This window comes from Lactuca sativa, chromosome 4 (genome assembly GCF_002870075.4).
Source record: "Lactuca sativa cultivar Salinas chromosome 4, Lsat_Salinas_v11, whole genome shotgun sequence".
In the NCBI taxonomy this organism is placed as follows: domain Eukaryota; kingdom Viridiplantae; phylum Streptophyta; class Magnoliopsida; order Asterales; family Asteraceae; genus Lactuca; species Lactuca sativa.
Window position 1 is genome coordinate 404,090,793 of NC_056626.2, and position 21,648 is coordinate 404,112,440.

General features: G+C 34.5%; 1 protein-coding gene across 1 annotated transcript; it reads right to left on the minus strand.

Annotated features, from left to right (window-relative positions):
• Positions 1-13,021: 13,021 nt before the first annotated feature.
• On the minus strand, positions 13,022-14,637 carry LOC111894927 (MYB-like transcription factor EOBI). Its single transcript, XM_023891011.3, has 3 exons — positions 14,459-14,637; positions 14,245-14,374; positions 13,022-13,328 (listed from the first exon to the last, which is right to left on the minus strand). Exons 1-3 carry the CDS (start codon positions 14,598-14,600, stop codon positions 13,022-13,024), a joined length of 579 nt encoding a protein of 192 aa, XP_023746779.1. The 5' UTR covers positions 14,601-14,637.
• Between the last annotated feature and the right edge of the window lie 7,011 nt (positions 14,638-21,648).

Below are 21,648 nucleotides of genomic sequence, written 5' to 3' on the forward strand. Positions count from 1 at the left end.
CCCTAAGCAACCCATGGACTCATTTAATCAAGCCCTTGGACGATTTCCTTATGGGTTTCCCATTAGAATTCGTCCACCCCTTGATTCAAGACAATCCACGGCCCAAGTTGCAATTATCTTATAATTACAATTCCAGTCCCTTAAGTTTAATTAATATCTTTTAGTCACAAAACTAATTACCAATTAATTATTGACTAATATTAATTAAACAATATGATTTCTCCTTTAATATATTATTCTTATAATATATTAATAAATCATATTTAATCCTTTCTCTCCATAATTCATCCTATCAAGTTGCTTTGGTGAAGGCAACCTAAAAGGACCATGCACCATCAGGTCAAGTACATACCAAAATAGTTATGGACTTAGACACTAATCCAACAATAACCACATAACATACATATATTGTGAGGCATATCTGGGTGTCTGACCTACCCCTTCGGTCCTTTCGACCGGATACTGACTAGCATATCTGGGTACTGGCCTCCCCTTCGGTCCTCTCGACCGGATACTGACTAGCATATCTGGGTGCTGGCCTCCTCTTTGGTCCTCTTGACCGGATGCTGGGGACTATTTCACCCCCTACTACTACTACCACATAACACATATCACATAATCTATCTAGCATGGCTGGGCAGGACCGCCCCTTCGGCCCTATCGACCGGTAATCTGGGGACTATCTCCCCCTACTGTGACTAGCACATAGCATCGTATCATACTAGCACATGAAAATATCACAGGTAGTAGCAACCCTAGATGAATATCACAGAGACAATCATCTATCATACAACTCCTACTGGTGGGCCGGCATTGTGGCCGTAGACCCACCGCTACTGGAAGGTAACTCACCTCAAAGTAGCTGCTGATATGCGTGGGAACTGACTGTCTTCTGTTGCTGCTGCCCCGGAAATCCTCCGGCTATAATTCCCACAAAACACTCAGTCAAATACTACTAACCGACCTCAGGGTAAAATGACAATTTACCCCTAACCAAGCCAAGAGTCAAAGTCAAAGTCTACTTCCAGTTAACCCGACTCGCCGAGTTGGTTCGCCAACTCGTCGAGTCCCTATCCTTTCGATTGACCATAATCCCGTCTCTACTCGTCGAGTTAGGCGTTGACTCGACGATTTTTCCTTCTAAACTGGTGTCCAATAGTCCTTCATCCTACTCACCGAGTTCTATGAACAACTCGTCGAGTTCATCTTCATCCGAAGAACATTCTATGCTTAGACTCACCGAGTTGTATGAACAACTCACCGAGTTGTATGAACAACTCACCGAGTCCGTTCTTGAGGCAAGAAGATTGCCTTAGACTCGCCGAGTCAGGGCATTGACTCGCCGAGTTCTTCCATGAGTGAGTCTGGCTTCCGACTCACTGAGTTACCCCCCATGACTCACGACTCCACTCAGCAAACACGAAAGGGGAAAAACTCGGGGACTCGCGACTCGACTCGCCGGTCCAATGAACGACTCATCGATTCTACCACATGCAACTACTATATACTCAATTTTGCTTGGATCCAGCTCATTCCATACGTAGATCTGGGTTCTTAGGGCTTGATTAACACGTAAAGTTTCCAACTTTACGTGTAAATAAACACCAATGAATGTTTTAGGGCTCAAAATGCACTAAAAGAGTAGATCTAGGGCTTTCATGCAATATGGCTTCATAAAGGCAGTGGATCCAAGCTCCTGGAGCTCAATCACGCCTATATCTAAAGGTTAATCAGCTTATCACAAACCCTAATTCATACCCAAGCTTGGAAATGGCTCAAGAAGGACTTTAATGGAGCTCTAAGGGACTATAAGCATGAAAACAGAGGGAAACTGACTTATACCTCAAGGAAATCTCTGAAATAACACCAAGATGTCTGTCCTCCTTCTTCTCCTCTTGATTTACTCTCCTTTTTCTCTCAAAGTCTTCAAGAATTCATACCAAAGCACTTCAATCTCACAAGGAATGATGTTAGAATGATATAGGGATCTCTGAGGGTGAAGGGGGCGAGCTTGGGCCGCATAAGGTTGGTTTAAATAGGGTGCAAACCCTTGGAATTAGGGTTTCACCAGACAACGGGGACTCGCCGAGTCCAGAATATGGACTCCCAGAGTCGCCAAGTTACAACTCGCCGAGTCCAAGGCTAAAAATGCAAAATACTTAGATAAATTTTACATACCAGGAACCAGGTGCTACAATATAGCGGGTTAGAATGAGGAATGATTAGCCACTCTAGGGAGAGTGTGAGCAGGACAAGGGTGTACCTGTGATACTGGAAGTCAAAGATCAAGTATTTCGCATGAGGATCTGTTCGATTTTATAGCATTTTAGTGTTAGTCAGATTCTCTGCTCGAATGTTGCTTGCTTTGTGCTTTGTGGAACCCTAGGATAGCCTAGGGAGTATTCTAGTTCAGTTGTTCACTATTGAGCAGGTTTCAAGAGTATTTTATGATTAGTACTTAGAGGACCTGAGAGGATTCTTGAAGAGAGTATGGGTAGGTGTGGAAGGTAGTATTGGGCCCATACTACTGGAAGCACATGATTCATACTCAAATCGAGGAGCATTTCAGAGATTCTAAGCACTGGTCAAGGTAGATAGCGTGGTTAGAGAGAGTGGTTCCGTATCCATTGATCTTTTGGCTTAGGCTACTCAGGAGAGGATGGGTTTTGTGTTGTTCAGGCCCTTGTGGCGATGTTGATGTGTGTTGAATGGTTCAAACCCGGATGAGTATGTTGAATGGAAGTCTCGAGGGTTTTGTTAGAGTTCGTGCGTCGAACCTCGAGACACGAAGGAGATGTGGTTGATATGACCAACTCAGAGTTTGCATCCGGGATTTAAGTAGCAGATTGTCGGATTAGATTCTGATTATCTGTGGCAAGGATCTTGCGCTTCAGATTTTTGAGTTCGAAGGAGTAGGCAGGCTGGTGACATCCCAAGTTAGGTTGGCTTCTCAACTTGAGGTATGTTGGTCGCGGGTTGTTGGCGACAACATGTAGTCACTAGTGTGCGCAAGTGGTTTTATGTGGCACAAGTATCTTAGCGATGTGAGCAATGGCAATATCCTTAAGAGATGTGAAGGCCTGGTGTCGGATTGTCGTGTAGGTTGCATACAGGGGTGTATGTTTGGATCGTCAACCGACAGTTGCCTATGCTTTGTAACTGGTTATTATGGGAAGATCTGAGGTCTTTAGCTATATTTTAGGTTCCTCATGGGGTTCGTTTAATCTGTACTTGGAGGACCATTCTGCGGGTGATATTCATTTCATGGTCAGGTACGGATATACCTGGATGGGCTGCTTGGGTTATGTTTTGGTTCATCACCAGTGGGCGGTGGTTCGAGTTCTAAGTGGGGGAGAATTGGGGTTCCAAGAATGAACGTCAGTTATTGAGGGTTTTGTTAGTTTGCTGGTTGGTTTGCTGCTTTTAGATTTGTTGGGCAGATGTTGTTTAGTGGACCCCTTTTCAGAAGCAGGTATGTTCAGCTCCAGGTGGGTTGTGGTTTCTCTGGTTTGGTAGTCAAGGTATTCGATACCATTGGTTGTTTATTTTGTTATTCAGCGGTAATTCTCTGAAAGATTTAAGTGGTGCCAGTTAAAGGTCAAGGAATGCGTCAGCAACCCTTCTGTTCTGTATATTTTATGTTCATTTGGTCTTTAGGTGTGTTACCCATAATGGTAGGGTGGGAGCTTGGATCATAGCAGACTCAGGTTTTGGTAACCTTTAGGGTCATCTTGGAGGTCTTCTCGAGCTAGTGGGGTAGTAATGGAATCCGTTCAGTCCAGTATGGGGTCTTGTTTTGACCGATCGTGAAGATGTTTTTTGTTTTGATTAAGGTGGCATGTCTATTATCTCTAGTGTTTCTTTTCTCTTCGAATGAGATTTTGGGTCTCTTAAGTATGTGTATGGGAGTGTCCATGTGAGCTGGACAAGATGGATTTGGAGCTCTTGGTTCGAGTTATGCGCATGCTTCTTTTGGGTTTCAACTCCCGATTTGGATCAAGAGTCCGAGCATTATCCTCTCTGTAGATCGTGTGCGACTTTATGTTCGTAAGGATTGCTTGGATAGCAGCTATGTGGTGGTCAACGTCATTATGAGAGTGTCGTCAAGGTCTTTGTGTTATCGGAAGCATTCCAGTCATAGGCTGTGGGCCTAGAGATCATAATAGTTTATTTCTTCTGCTTGTAGTGTTTTCGGGGTTGACGCGTTGATGGGGGTCGGGCGAGTCATAAATCGGTTGGTTAGATAAGGGAAGTAGTAAGGATTGAGGGAAGTAGCAGGCAGTTATCAGAAAGTCTCGATAAATTGTACGCAATAATTCCAGTTGTCTGCAAGCGGTTGTTAGAGCTTTGATTCTCAGGTTGGAAATTCCTTATGCAGTTGTAAGTCATAAAGTTCTTGGGGATTGTATCGAATGGGTGCTCAGGTGGGAGTACACCAGAGTTGGTAAGGGTTGGATGTATCGCGAAAGTTCATGGTTGGATTGTAGTTGCTTGTCAAAGCAGTGCTCAGTAATGACATAGCATAGAGTCAAGGGTGTTAAGATTTTGGGTTCTTCATATCGTTTGGTTTTGGGATAAGTTTGTGGTCAGTGTGTTTCAAGGAACATTCTTCATGGTTATGGTAATGCCCCAGTTAGGGTCTGGGGGTGGATTCAAATGGATGGTTCTACCTTTGTGAAGGTTGGGATAATGAGGAGGTTTCAAGCTCTTGGTATCAGTGTTTCGGGCAGTTTTAGTGTTTCAGGGTTTCGTTCGGCATCAGTGTTTCGGGCAGTATTAGTAATTGGCTCTCATGTGTGTGTGAAGAAATTGGGTGATTGGGAAATACTAAGTTACTCGCAACGGGATTAAATAATCTCCAGGTAATTGATTTGGCCCTGTTGCGTAGCTCTCCTCTGAGTCTAACTGTTGCATGGATGAACCTTCTACTCAAAGGATTATCTGAGGATGTTGTTGGGTATAAATGTTTTGTAGCTATATATGGTTAGTGACTTTGTTTCCCTTTGAAGCAGTGATGTGTTCAGGGATCTAAAGCATTTTGTTAGAATGAACTCTATGAGATTAGCATGGTAACAGTTCGTTGTGAAAATTCTGACAGGGAGTCAGACCATTAAGACTTAGGTTTCGGGTTTCAGGTGATATAAGATTCGTTTTATTTGAGAGATTGAGGATTCGTTCTACATCGGGCTGGAAGAACTATTCTAAGGACGGTTTTAGTAAATTTGGATAGGCTGTGGTGTGTTCGGGATTGGAAGTGTTAGGATTGGTCGGTTATTTGTTGAAAGTTGGGCATGGAGTTGTTTCAGCATGAGCGGTTTGTTGGGGAGTCAGACTATTATAGATTTCAGGTCCCAGAAAGGTAGAAGTGGTTTGCAGGGGTTGAAGGTTTGGATGTTATGTTCGGGATAAAAGTTTCGATTTGGGATTTTGGTTGTCTGGGGGAGACTATATTATGCGTGAAATTTTGATTATGTTCCTCGGGTGGATTGTTTTGTTATGAGTGAGGAGCCTCAACTCGGCTAGTAAAGTTGTTTTAGTTACGGGGTTAATGTGACAACTCGGCGAGTTGGAGGAGCCAACTCGACGAGTTGGGCGCTGTTTAGGAAACCCTGGTTCTGGGGTTTTTCACCCTATTTAAACACCTTAAGTCCTAGGTGTTGGCCTCATTTCCAACCTCCATAGCCGCTAACCCTAATCTCGAAACCCTAAAGCCTTTTTGAGTGTTGTGAGCTCTTTTTGAGTGTGTTTTGGTGTGTTTAAAGCTCTTGGAAGAAGGATAAGCTTGGTGCAAGGTGATGATTCTAGTAGAAGCCTTCAGATCTTAATTATTTGCATCATTTCCAGCATATTGTGGGTATAAAGTTCTATCCTTGCTTAATATTTGATTAGATCTCTTTTTGGGTTAAGTTTTCATGCTTTTAGCCATGTTTGGGTGATTGGTAGGGCTGAAGGACGTCCTAAGTGCTATTTTTCCAGATCTATGCTCCTCTTGAGCACTTTTGGCATAAAGGTGCCAACTTTATGGTCCTAAGGGCTTCATGCATTCATTAAGTCCTTCTTTTGGTCTCTTTTAAGCTTTTGAGCTTCTTCTAAGTATGAATAAGTGTAACGTTGCAAACTTTACATGACTATCTAGCCTCATATGGTCATATCTATTGGATTAGGTGTCTAAGCCCATAACTATTTTTGGTATGTGCTTGATTTGATTATGAGCATGGTCATTTTGGGTTGTCTTCACTCATGCAACTTGATAGGATGACAAGAGGAGAAAGAGTAGATTTTATTAAGTGAATAATAAATTGGTACTCTAAATGGTTTTATTAATATATTACAAGATTAATATATTATTTGGAAATCATATTATTTAATTATTATTGATAAGAAATTAATTTGGAATTAATTTAGTGATCAAAAGAGAATGATTAAATAATTGAGGGACTGTTATGCAAATCATTGATAGTTGCGTAAATGGGTTGATGGCCTCCATAGAGTGGAGTGGTCGAATTTGTATAAGGAAGCCTTATAGAATTCGTCCATGGGCTCTAAGGAAAGAAGTTCATGTGCTGCTTGTTGCCTAAGTCAGGTATTAGGGTTTCCACATGAAAACCTAGCAATCACAACTATATAAGGAACCCTCTACTAAGGATTTTCGGGACTAAGTCTTTTAAGAGAGCTCTAGCCGATTTCCTCCCCTCTCATAAGTTATCTTGTTGCAAGAGTGTTTGTGACTCCATTAGAGGTGCAACACTTGGGGCACTAAGCTTTCAAAGGTCAAGAAGTTCTTGTTATTACTACATAATAAGTTAAGGTAATCATTCTAACTTGTTTATTATGTCAATTTTGAAATAAGCATGCTATATTAGGGTTTATTGCTTTGGTATTCAATATTGTATGTTCAAATTAGAAAAACCTAGATCAAAGCAATTAGGGTTGCATGTACACCATATGAACGATGTTATGCTTAAAATCCAACAAGACCTGCATCTTGGAGTTGTGTCCTTGTGGAATAAGTGCTTAATGATTAAGTCCTTACCCTTTTTAGTTTGGGGTTTGGGTTTTGAACCCATTTTGGTGGTTCTTAGGGGTAAAGTTCGAAACTTTACCATTCTTAGGGCTATTTCAGTTAAGATTTGAGTGGGAGAAGCTGTTAGTTTTGAATATATCGGCTTAATGGATTAAGTTGTTTGGTCTCAGGTGAACTCGACGAGTTGGATGGCCAACTTGATGAATTGATTTGGTTTTTCCCATTTTGGAGTTGGTATGGGTCAACTCGGCGAGTTGGATCGGGTTCTTCCCAACTTTGCAGCGGTCAGAGGAACTTAACGAGTTGAAGGACAACTCGGCGAGTTGGGTCAACTTGGGTCGTTGACTTTGATTTTTGACTTTTTCCTTTGATCAAGTTGTCCCAAGGGGTGTTTGAAGCAATCTGGACTATTAAACATAGGCTTCGGATAAGGCCCGTATGATGTTGGGCCCAATTTGGAAATTGGGCCATTAGTGGGACTTTGTGGATCTTTTGGTTTTGGGCCTCTGTTTTTGTGTAGGTTGGGTCAGGGGTAAAATGGCCATTTTACCCCTAAGTATGGATTATGGATTATAGCGTGGGACCCAATGGCTAATTGGGTGTGTTATTGGTTTTGATAGCTCGGAAGCCGGCATGGCAATAACTAAGGACTTTCTTTTGGGGAGCTTCTGCATTCGAGGTGAGTGTTCCTCACTATACTTGTTGGGTCGAAGTCACCAAGGCTGAACCTTTTGGATTTTTATCCTGATTATTGTATTATTGAGTATTGTAGTGATCTGTTAGATTTGTATCTTGGTGTGACAACCCGAAATTTCTCTTATGTATAAGCTATTTAATTTAATCAAAGTCAGACTCGTTTCTGCTATCTTTTAGCATTGTTTAGGGTCTGTTTGAGTGTTCTAAGCTTAGTACAATCAAGATTCAGGCTATGAAGTGTGTTACCAAATTCATAAAGTTGCATTTCGGGCCAAACACTCCTTCAGGAGGAGTCTACGGCCGTACACCCCCTCATGGCCGTACACTCTCACCTATAAAGATGACATTTAGTCATTTTCCTTCAATTTTCACTCTCCCAAGCCAAGCACTCAGTCTTTCTCTCAACTATCATCACATTTCTCTCTAAGATCTTCAAAGATGTAAGTATTTCCCACCATGATTTGTTGTTACATTGCTTTATCTAGTGGTGAATCCATGTTTCATCTCATTAATTTCATCTTTGTCTAGATCTTCATCTTTCACCAAGAACACACACTAGTTCTTGGTGGCTGTGAACCCTCAACAAGCTTTCAAATCGTAAGTAACTGCTTCCTATGCTTGTTATCTACTAGAAATGCTTGTTATCTACTAGAAATGCTTGTTATTCACCTTGAAATCGACCAACTTAGCATGAACATGAAGGGTGTACGGCCGTACACACCTCATAGGGCCGTAAACCCTCTTTGATGCTCATTGTTGGCCTTAAACTTTCATTTAAATAAGCATGGGACCTAGAACACTTCCTTGATGCTAGAAAGGACCTTAAAAACACCTCATTTTCACAATTCTTCATGAGTGTACAGCCGTATGCTCATGGGCCGTACACACCTTAGTGTGGCCGTGAACCTCCCTCATTCAATCACATATGATTTTAACACTTGGTAACAAGTGTTTCCATGTCCCTAGGGTGTTTTCCTATCATCACTAGTTGTGATATACCCTAATTTTATACATATATGTGTCTTTAGAAGCTAAATAGGATCCGTGTGTGCTCGAGTCTTCACTTGACACTTAACATCCTATACCGATTTTACATTCACATCACCCACTACAGGTGAGTTCATACCCCTGCAATCAACCGTTAACTGTTTTAAATGCTTTTAGGGGGGATACAAGTTTAACACAATTAAATTGTGTTAGTATAAACATTTATATACTTTTCAATTATCTCAATTCAAACTCATTTTCAAACTACTTTTAAAACATTGTTAGATTTTATAGAAAAACTCTTTTGTAACTACTTTTAAACTCTTTTCAAACTCTTTTACTTTCAAAACAATATTCATTTGTGTATAAGTGTATAAGTATGCTTTAATGGACTTAGGAATATTGTTGATAACCTTGACTCCTGTTCCTTGTTTGGTTGTGGGCTTAGGGTAGGATACACTAGTCCGACTGTCGATTAACTCATAGTTATACATGCTAAATGCATATATGAATATAAAATTTTATCTTTAAAAAGTAGACTTAACTCAATTGTTCTAACTTAACAATTGACTCCTTTCTATAAGTCGAGAACAAATTAAACTTGCTAGTAAACTATAATAGGTATAGTTTAGAGAACATATACAAAGAACATGAAAGAACATATACATATACATCTACATATACAAAGAATGGAAGAGAACATATACACATACATATACATATACAAGAACAGGAAAGGACTTATACACACACACACACACACACACACACACACATATATATATATATATATATATATATATATATATATATATATATATATATACAAGTACATAAAGAACATGATAACTAGAATGTGAAATACTACTTCATGATAACAACAATACATTGTTGTATCACATTTGTAACCAGAGTCTCCTGGAGGTAGAGCGGGCATTGTGTGTATAGATCTATACGGGACAGTCACTCCCACACCCCGACTGCTAGCTACAGTCCCAGCCGGTAAGGCCAAGGGGTGATAAAATGTCACCCCATTATTTTCGATGCCAAAAGGTTGTCGTGTATTCAGCCGTCAATCAGCATGGTTACAACTACATCACATTTTAAATTTTTAATTAACCAAACCGGTTTTAAAGACAATAAGACTCCCCAATGCGTATAGTTCATTTAATACGACTAGGAGCCTTCATTTTTCCCATTTCATTACACAACAGTGGTACTGTTGGGTTAAAACATACTATTTTTCCTAATAAAAGATAGAAATAAATGGGAAAAACATACTTTTATATAGATATAAAGTACTACTAAAATTTTCCATACTATCCAAGTACTCATGCAAACATTACATTTTATACGAGAGCAAACATGTAAATAGTCGGGCCTCGGGTTGAAGGCCACTTTTCATTATAAGTAGAAAATATGAGATTTTCTAGAAAACATTACAAACATTTCAAGGTTTTAATGCAAACATTCGATGTTTTAATTACTATAAATGACACTAAACACTTATGAACTCACCAACATTTTATGCTAATAATCTCTTTCAAAATAACTTGTATTCTCAAGGAACCAGTAGGCAGGTACACTCATGCAGCTTTTGAAGGACAGAGTGGATTCATGACTTGTCATTATTTTGTTTATACATTTTTGGTGTCATTTAACCTTTACTAAAGAGCACACATGTATTTAACTATTCTATTAATGTAATGGATGTTGTTGCTTGTTTTTACTATTATACATTGTTATGATACTGTACATGACGTCCTCCATCCCCTAATGTTTCCGCCAATTCGGTTTGGGGGTGTGACACCTGGTACATAGGATGATGCTATGCTTAGTGATCTGTAAGATCTGTCTGTTTGTCTGTTGACTGGTTATATGTTTATTTGTTAATGTATATGTCGACATGTTATGTGTGGGTGGGTTGAGGCGGACCTGCTTTGTGCTGAAGGCCAACAGACCTAGGGCGTCCCGGATAGACTGAAGGCCAGTGGGGCGTACCAGTTAGGCTGAAGGCCCGAAGAACGTTCCAGATAGGCTGAAGGCCCAGGTGGCGTACCATTCATGCTGTAGGTTCTGTGAGCGTACCAGACAGACTGTAGGTCGGTGGGGGTGTTCCAGTCAAGCTGAAGGCTCTGTATACATGTTGTTAGGTTATCCTTTTGGGTGTTGGTACTTTGGGGGAACTCACTAAGCTTCATGCTTAAGGTTTTTGTTTATGGTTTCAGGTACTTTAGTGGATTGTGTCAAGGTGAAGGTGTGACCATACACATCCTCGCATTTTAGACTTATGATTTCTAGGAAACTCTGATAATGTGAATGTTTAGAAAACTATGTTGAAGGAGATTCTGAGTTTTAAATAATGTTTTGGGAACAACAGTTTTTGTAAACATTTAAATAGAAAAAGGGTTGTTGTGAAAACTTTAAATTTTAAGAAATTTTATGGATGTTACACACACACACACACACTCTCTCTCTCTCTCTCTCTCTCTCTCATCACCATCCTTTTCCTTCAAAAGAATAACCCGAAACTTCAAAATTTCAATTGTTAACCTTAATTTACAATCAAATAAACTTAGTTTTCACCAAATCCTTCACCACCACTTCATTTCCCTTGAAGAACAAAAATCATTTTTTAAGGGTAAGATGAGAATATGGTGTTTCTAGAATGATGGCGAAAGATGTACAAACGTGAATGATGAAAGAGGATACAGATCCTTAGTCATCTGTATTTCCATTACTGAAGGGTGTTGTTATTGGATTTAACGATCGAGTTAGGGTTTCTTGAACTAAAAAATAGAACTCGGGGTTTCCTCAATAACAAATGACAGAGAGTAAAAGTGTACTACAACCTGCAACCAAATCCAAATTTAAAACTGTAGCCTCGTTGCCTCAACCTATTTTCTTGATGAAAGTTGCATTGGACTTCACTATAGAGGAGAATGATAAGAAATTGAGAATATCCTGCAAGATCTAGGGCTCGAAAGCATGTCAATTTCTTTTACCATATTGTTCATATGATGATTAGAGAACCAAAATTAACCATGAGGGATCTATGAAGTGAGTTGTGAGTTTCCAGTGATGGCGGTGAAGGTGGCGGTGGTGTTTGTGTGTATGTGTGGGTGGTTAGAGAGAAGATGAACCAAAAATCCAAAGGCACCTGTGTCTGTTCTTAAGACCTATTGTGAAGAAATTTGTGGTTGGAGAAAGAGAGAGTGAAAGAGATAGAGATAAAAGCAGATAATTGATCGTTGTTTGTTCTTTTTGCAGGTATTTGGTTTCTTTTACTAGTATTTGCAATGGTGGTGTTGGATATGAACAATAATTCTAGATTTTTGTAGTTTTTTTTGGTGAAAAGCTAGATACAATATTCATCTATGTATTTAGGAATTAGGATATCATTGTAGCAATGATTCAAAAAAAGTTTGCATACCATATTTATGAATTTTTAGATAAACATACCTAAGTTGTGTTCAGATCTGGTAAGAGAGAGAGAGAGAGAGAGAGAGAGAGAGAGAGAGAGAGAGGCCCCAAGCTTTATTATTATTATTTTTAAATAAAAAATGCCAAATCATTTAGAGAGTGAAGTCACATTACCTTTAAATGCATGTAACCTGTATATTAGGTTGCAGTGACAAAAAAAACACGTTGACATCAACTTTGTTCCCTTAAAATGTAAGAAAATAACTTTAAGGACTAAAATGATAAATTCGAAACATTATTTTCCCTAAAAATGGTCTGATTTTCTTTACATGATTTTCAAACTGATTTTTTCTCTATATATTATCAAAGTAATACTCGAATCGTTTTAAAATAAAACAATTTAATTATGTATTTCAAAACATTCAAAACGATGTTCGACTTGTCTTGACTAATATGTCGATTCTTTTAATTAATTTATTGTTTTATCAATTGACATGCTATGAACTTAATTCATATTAATAGATTGAATCGAAAGGAACGAGAAAAACACGATATATAGCACAAAATCTTTATATGATATTATAATTATAAAAACTAATAAGACAACACAAAATAAGAATTCAATATTATAAATATAGTATGAGAAAATATATTTATTTAGTTACATCACACAATTAATACGTAAATACAAACTAAAATTTATATTTAGATAAAGGATTAGGACTCACACAGTCACACTGATACATGAAAAACAAAACAAATATATATATATATATATATATATATATATATATATATATATATATATATATATATATATATATATATATATATATATATATATATATATATATATATATATATATATATATATATATATATATATATAATTTAGTCATTATTTAGCAACTGCAAGGACCATAAATCCTCCATGCTCCATGTGTTCTCGTTTGTCTCAGTGTCAAATGGGCTTGGGAAATTAATAACACTATCGCATGTAGAATAGTGTGATAATTCCATCGGATTTATAACACTGCATGTCTGAATTGAGGTCATTTGTGGTAGGTTGTTGTGACATGAAGAAGTTTCTCCATTGAAATTCACAGTCGGCTTCATATGCTTTTGAATTCTTGTTCTCCAGTAATTCTTTATTTCGTTATCCGTTCTTCCAGGCAAATGTTTTGCAATTTTCGACCACCTACGACAAATTTTAGTTTGACAAATTGTGTTTAAGAAAACAACCATACAAACCATCAACAATTAGTCGATTATGTATGTTAAATTGTACTTGATAAACGTTGATATGCATATAATTTCTTCTTCTTAAAATCAATGTGACCCACATTGTACTTTTCAAAAGTTATAGCACATGTTACATGTTGCGAATATCACGTTCTATGGTTCAAAATCAAAGGGTTTGCTTTTGGATCACCTATATAAGTGGAACCGATCTCTCGTTATTCATATAAAGTATTGAGCTTAAAAATTCGGATCAAGAAATAACTTTTGGCTACATGTGTTGGGATCTTTCGATGATAGTGTTCCATCAATACGAAGAAAGAAATACACTTTTGTGAGTATGCATTTTTGGGTAAGTGATATAAATCAGTTTTAATTATCAAAATATATTTTCTATTGAAAAAACATGCAAAAATATATCAAATTAACTCGTGAAAAAAAAAAATCTCAAGCAGAAATCTACAAGCAACGTTTCGTATTTTATTTCCATTTCTCTATTTTCTTTAAGTTGTTATAATTTTATTATGTAAGCATGAGGTTCTTTCAAACTTAGATTTACAAATATTTTAGAATTTTGTCTTGTTAATAATTAATTTTTTATTCTTTATTTGTACATCTTATAAACTAATCGATTCAAAGAGTATGATACTTAATAAAATGAAATTAAAATATAAATAAGAAATTAGAAAGCTATATTTTTCATGTCATTAAATACGGATTGATTATAGAAAAATGACGTAAAAAACTTAACGAACGAATGTTCTCATATTTTAATTGGAGAAACTAATTCATGACATTCAAAAGGTAGCATGTTAACTTTATATTAACCAAATGATGAAATTTTCAAAATAAATAAAATTTAATTGTTTACTTACTTGTTACCAAACTTCGCATGAAGTTCCATAATCAAGAGTTGTTCTTCAGGTGTAATATTTCCCCTTCTCACATCTGGTCGAAGATAGTTTAACCATCTAAGCCTACAACTTTTTCCTGTTCTTTTAAGACCTAATTAACAAAAAACTAATTAATTAAATGGATTAAAAAATAAACATATAATATAAAAAGATTAATTAATCAGTCAAGTACCACCTGCGGATTTGGCAAGAGTGTTCCAAACACCTTCACCATGATCAGCTATATAGTTGATAAGAATCAAGTCTTCTTCCATCGTCCAAGGTCCTTTTCTGACCTCCACATCATGTACCGCAGTATTCGATTTTATTCTCTCCATTTTGTGTTTGTTGGAACAAAAGAGAGAGGTTTTTGTTGAAGAAAGGTAATAAGACCACAATGGATTTTATAGGGGAAGGTTACAATGACTATTTAGCACTAATTAAGGTTCTTAATTAAGGTTAACTTGGCACTTTAGACTTTTAACCTAACTTTGGCCTTATTATGTTAATATGGGACTATATTAAATCAAACATCAATGCAAATGCATATATGGACCTTGCGATGAAACTAAATGTATGAGGTTTAGGGTTCAAATCATTACACTCCCAAATATTGCTAATGTTTTACGATTCAACTCTTACGTATGTCTTAAGGCGGGTTAACATTGACCGCTTAGATGATATAAATTATCATTTTTTTATGAATCCATATATGCAAACTATGTCGAGATAAAGACTTTAATTATTTGAAAACAAAGATAAAGGTTCACATGTGTATTGTTTATCTTAAAAAAGAAAATGATTAAAACACTATAGTTATAGATTAATTGAATAGTCTAGATATGATAATAAAACATCTTAATGGTATTATGCTAAATGATGTGAGTTTTGCATTTGAAATTTAAGAATTAATTTTATGTCATGATAAATTTTGAAACATGTTTGAAGATTAAAAAGAGAGATTAGCTCTTTTTTTTAGTTCTGATCACCTATAGAGTTTTTGTTTTTGGTTTTTTTGTTTTTGTTTTTGTTTTTTTTTTTTTTTTTTTTTTTTTTTTTTTTGCAGTTCCTTTGAATTCAATTTTTAATTAACTACGTAATCATATCCATCCATTTCGATTCCAAAGTGAAAGAAATTGTAGTACATTGTTGTTTTCTAAAAAAAACAAAAACAAAAAGTAAAGTAGGCTAATGGGCCTGAAACCCGAATAGTCGATCCAAATCTTTTGTTGGATCATGCCCTGGACTTTTGTTTCTCCTAAAATAGCAACAAAAGTTTCCATTTATATAAAACTCACCATCAGCGATTAACTTTTCAATACATCTCTCCATTTGAAGCCAAAGTGTGGCATCCTATGTAACTAGTTATGTATCTTTGTATTTTTACATAATAGTTATACTTAAGACGTAAATTAATTTGTGGAAACACTTTAGTAAAAAATATAAATATAATCCATTAAAAATAAATTATCTATTCCAATAGTAACTAACATCAAGTGTTGTCTTTTCTCTTGTAGGTGGAGAGTTCAAATCTCATGTTAGTCATATATGCAATTAGAAATAGTTTAGAAATAAATTAGATTTGTCAATTAAAAAGAACAAAACATGACAATAGTTATTATTGACATGTTAAAAAAGAAGAAGCATAATATATATATATATATATATATATATATATATATATATATATATATATATATATATATATATATATATATATATATATATATATATATATATATATATATATATATATATATAAGCGAAAAAATAAATATCTTACAAAAATACAAAAACATATTTTATCTTATAAAAATCAAACATGTGTACTTTAGAAATTAAATTTATTAGTAATACATTAAAGATAATAAGTTTATATTTGAGGTGTTATGCTAATATAGATTTAAAGGTGATTTTAACAATTGTTTTTTTTTCAGTCCTTAACCACTTATAAATTCAAGTTTTTCATAATAAAAATGTAAAAAAAACATGTTTTGCTAATATGAAACAATTTATCATATATCATCAATTATCATCATGTAGTTCAAACTTTGGATGAATTTTTGTACAAAATATAAGGTTGATATGACACAATCTCATAAGTTTTCATTGTTTTCGTAAATTATTTGCATTTTCGCATAAGCTCTCCAATATCCTCTCTAATAAATGAAGGTTTTTTTTGCAACTTGTCACACTCTCATTCAATTTGGCAAATGTTATTTTTTGGTTATTTTGAATTATTTTTTTCCACATGTCATTTTATGTTTTTTCTATTTTATTAAATTCTACATGATAATTAAATGCAATAATAAATGCATATTGATTTCCTTAATGATATTTCCTTTTAATTTCAAAATTACTAAATTAAAGCTTTATTAATTTCCTTTATTTATTTATCTAAATTATTTGTTTAAATTTAGAGAAGAAAACACTTTAATTTTTATAATTCAATATTTTTCTCATTTTTCTTATAAATTGAAACTTCTCAAGCGTTTAGAATTTTATATTTTGTTTTTTTCTTTTAAATAAACTCATGTAATAAATGAGTTTCATACCTAGTATATATATATATATATATATATATATATATATATATATATACTCTAATAAATGAAGGTTTTTTTTGCCACATGGTACACTCTCATTCAATTTGTCAAATGTCATTTTATGGTTATTTTGAATTAATTTTTTTCCATATGTCATTTTATAGGTTTTTCTATTATAATAAATTATACATAATATTTTAACGTAATAATTACAATAAATATATTAATAAATGAATATCAATTTCATTAATGAACTTATCTTTTTATTTCACAATTTCTAAATTAAAGCTAATTACTTTATTATATTTATTTATTTAAATTTAAATTTAAAAGATTAAAAAATCAATGTTAATAATTCATTATTTTTCTTATTTTCTTATAAATCTTAAGTTCTTAAATATTTAGACCTTTTATATTTAATTTTTTTTAATTAACTCATGTAATACATAATTCTTACACCTAATATATATATATATATATATATATATATATATATATATATATATATATATATATATATATATATATATATATATATATATATATATATATATATATATATGTGTGTGTGTGTGTGTGTGTGTGTGTTTGGTACTCTAGATATGATATGCTTCTTTTTAATGTTTTTGCATATTTTTCTTTCTGTTTTCTATTTTAGTTTATGACGTCAATTAAATTAGAAATCATTAATATACAGTAAACTAAATATTTTAAACTTTAAAAATAAGACAATAATAACTACATATTATAAATACTTCCAAAACCTTATATCAAATATAGTGTTGCATATTTTTTTAGATAAAAAAAATGCAACTTAGCATTGACAATTTCATTGACTTAATATTACTTTTCAGATATAAATAACCCATGAATAAAAAGAAGCAGGACAATAAGAAGTAATAGAAAAGTAATTAGTATAACCATTTTATGACATTTTCAAAAAGTTCTTTATATTTATAAGCATTATGCTAGAACTTTCACATGGAAGAAAGATCCAAATAGGTGCAAAACAAATATAGTCCTTTTATGGCAACAATCAATTCATGATTACATCGAGAGACATGTGGGTCTCTTTAACTTAAAAAAGTCATAATTAAGTTTACTTTTTTGCAAATTATTTCTATTTCGGAATTTTCAATACACAATACATACAACAATATGTGGGATAATATGTACTTTAATTACAAATTTTAATTTCCTAAACCTATTTGTGCAAAAAGGACTTTAAAAGACGAATTACAATGCCATGAAATTCAAAGTTGCAATTACTTTTTACTAAAATAAAACTGCATATTTGATCTATATATTTAATAAAAAGTTATTTTTTTAATAGATGGATTTTATTAAAACTCAAACTAACAAAAAGCTAGAATGAGAAAAAACCAATTACATAGGCAAACAAAGAAACGATTTTTGCAACCACTATACCGATTCTAGGACTAGCTTTATGTTCCTATTAACAAACCAAAAAAAAAAAAAAAATTCCTCGTCTCCACAATTGAATCAATAATAGAGTTCCATCTTTAATTTTTAGTACTAAAAGTTGTTCAATTGCAAAACCGTCGTAACACCATTAAAATAGTCATAATAATCGCTTCAATGGTCGTCTTTATAGAACTAGACATGTTGAGATTATCTAACCACATCCACAATTCTGTCATTAGAGACCAAGTATGACATACACTATTAAGCAATCTAAACACAACATTCCAAGTTTGAATTCCCACTTCACAATCAATCAACAAATGATCGAAGTTCTCTTCACACCGTAAACATAACATATCAAACACAATGTCGAAGGTGTTAGAAATTTTAATATAAATATTTATATTTTTACTAACTTTGGGCATATATAAATATATACATATGTTGGATATATAATTAACTCAATGTGGGTATGTATTCTTCTCCGTGATAGCTTCGAAATGATATATTGTATGTCTAAAATGGAGTATATGTGACTGGGATATCGATATTCAAAGATGGGTATTTAAGAATAAAAGTTAGCAAGTGAGGTGTGTGTGGGAATAAGTCTCACATTGGTAGAAAGACCAAGTCATGTGAGTTTATACGTTTGAATGTATGATAGACTTACAAGCATATATAAATGGTTTTACTCCAACTCTTACTTGCACATTGGCGGCTGCGAATCCCATGAAAGTATATTTTGGAATTAGTGAAAGATCTATCTTCACCAGATTTCCATAGAAATTAATAAACAATAATATTATAGTTTAATACCTGTTAGACGCATTACTCGTATCGTTTGGGGGATAGCTGTTAGTCGTTTGAGTAACTGTCCAGGTGAGTTATTTCATTATATTTTTTATTACAATATATATCCATATATGGAAGGATATAAGAACTAGTATAATAGTCTCTACATGACGACAGGTCAGGAGACTGTAGACCCAAGTGTTGAAGATGAAATGCTAGGTAGGCCATAATTCTAAGATACACAGGTTTAAATGATGTTATAGCCTCAAAAGTTTAAGTATCAGAGATCTGTTGTGATCAAGGAAGGATTATGACTGGGTTCCTTCAGGACAGCAGAATAATGGTTGTAAGTCTTCAAAACCATCTAAGGGTTGATCGAGAACGATCGAGCATCGAAAAACATGTAGTTTGATTTTATCACGATGTATCGTGAGCAAGTATAGAAATGGATTACTTGAGAAATAGTCATACCTCGATACATGTAAGATAGTTAGAGACTTACAAAAAGGTTATTGGTGACCTAGTATTCATTATGATATAGTTTAATGAAAGATGATCAAGCCTTATAATGCATCTGTGACCAATATTAGAGTATGCGTTCTAGTGTTTTCGAACCAGCAAACTGGTTATACTGGTTTTGGTTAATTTCAAGATGTTGGAACACCTAAACTAGATAGACCAACCACTTGTAGAGTTTAAGCCTATAAAAATATAATTTTAAAATAAAGTTAGAATTATCCGACAGAGTCTAAATGAAGTTTCAGATATCTTCGATAGCTATGTGTGGATATAAAGAACATCGAAATTGGAGTTCGTATGAAGAAGATACGGATTTTTGAAGAATATTAAGTTTTTGCGTAAACTGACAAGGCGCGCGGCACGCAAAGACAACCCGACGTACCCCACCAGGGTTTTTCCACATGTCACCCTCTGATTGAAGCCACATCACCAGCCCCATGTGAGCAAAAGTCTCCTGTGTCATAGCTTGCCATATTGTTGTACCGTGTTCTTCAATGCCCATAACATAATCTTCGTGATTCATCTTCTCAAGAGTTCATAGAAGCGAATATAGAATAAGATGTGTAATAACATGAATCGATATCTAGGGCAAGACAAGAGATATAGATCTGGAGCCTACAACTGATTAAAGCAGCTGAGACACTAACAACAGATCCAAGGCTAACGATAAACCTGTTTTGGTCAAAAATTACACAAGTAATAATCAACCAAATTAAATGAGAGGTTGTGATGTTCAGATTGTGTAATAGCGAGCAGCAAAAGAAAAATCACATGATGATTTACAAGGAAAGCCCTTGATCCTTGCTAGGATCTCCGACATAAAATCTTGGGAGGTGATAATGATCACCTGCCTTGATGATTTTATTGATATAAAGTAAAGACTATAATGATTTCTAAGTAAAAAAATGAGCAGAGAATTTATTAGAGTAAACTTAAACTAAAGAACCGTGTGTTGTGTGTAGATTACACGTGTCAATTGATAGTCTAATCCAACTAACAAGATGTCCAATATTTCCGGGATCCTCTATGACCAGCTTCATGAACGTTATTTGACCAAGTATTCCAGGTCTTTAGCATAGTTGAGATGGTTCTTCGTTGAGAATTGGTCTTCCCTTGACTACTTTTGCACACGTGTTAGTTATAGACAAAATGTGACCTTTATAAATATTGATAAAAATAATAACGGTATCTAACCGAGATCCTGATGTTGCTGAGGATCCTGGATATTTGAGGATCCTAGATATAGTAAGGATCTTAGTCCCAACAAAACCCTAGTTAAAAAAACACTTAACAAAAGAATAGAGAATGAATTACATTATCTCCTGCTCTGATACCAATTATAGAAACAATAATCAAGATCGTTTTATTCTATAGACAATAACAACAAATAAAAGACAAGAACAATGAAGATCAAAGTGTGCTGAATGCTTAAATTGAAAAGCTTTAGAATAGTTCAATGTGAACTTCTATGTAAAAGCTTAGTAGGGCAATACAATCGATAACCCTAGAACGATACATGCATGCACATTAAATAGTCTAATCATAGTAAAGCATAAACACAGTGTAACAACGTAAATTTTCAAACCAAAATTTCCTTTTTTCAAACACAATAAAACAGATAACACATTTTCTCCAAAAACTTCAAGTATCAAATATCAATACACATTTCAAAAATTGTTTTTCACAAATCCAGGATCCAAAATAAATATAACTCCAGCTCAGATGTGTGTGTACAATCAAGCCGGTGCCTTCCCGCGATCATCGGAAGTACCTGAAACACATAACACATAACACAGTAAGCACGAAGCTAAGTGAGTTCCCCAAAATACCACATATAGCATATTAGCCACTCGAGGATATAATTCTGTAAGAACCTCCGGTCTATGTTGATGGGTTTTAGTCATAAGAACATCCTATGTGCTCATACAAACCCTAATGCTTGGATCTAGGTTTCTCTATTGTACATGCAATTTATCCAAGACTATAAACCCTAGATCTAGCATATGATAATCAATATAACATATAATTAGGGTTTAGATCATACCTTGATTGTTATGTAGCAATAACAATATCAAATCCTCCTTGTATTGACTTTAGAAAGCTT

Excerpts from the sequence above, each read along its gene's own strand:
- LOC111894927 (XM_023891011.3), bottom strand. The coding sequence starts at position 14,600 with ATGGAGAGAATAAAATCGAATACTGCGGTACATGATGTGGAGGTCAGA. Across the intron at positions 14,375-14,458 it reads CACTCTTGCCAAATCCGCAG|GTCTTAAAAGAACAGGAAAA; the intron begins GTGGTACTTGAC and ends TTTGTTAATTAG. Across the intron at positions 13,329-14,244 it reads CATGCGAAGTTTGGTAACAA|GTGGTCGAAAATTGCAAAAC; the intron begins GTAAGTAAACAA and ends AATTTGTCGTAG.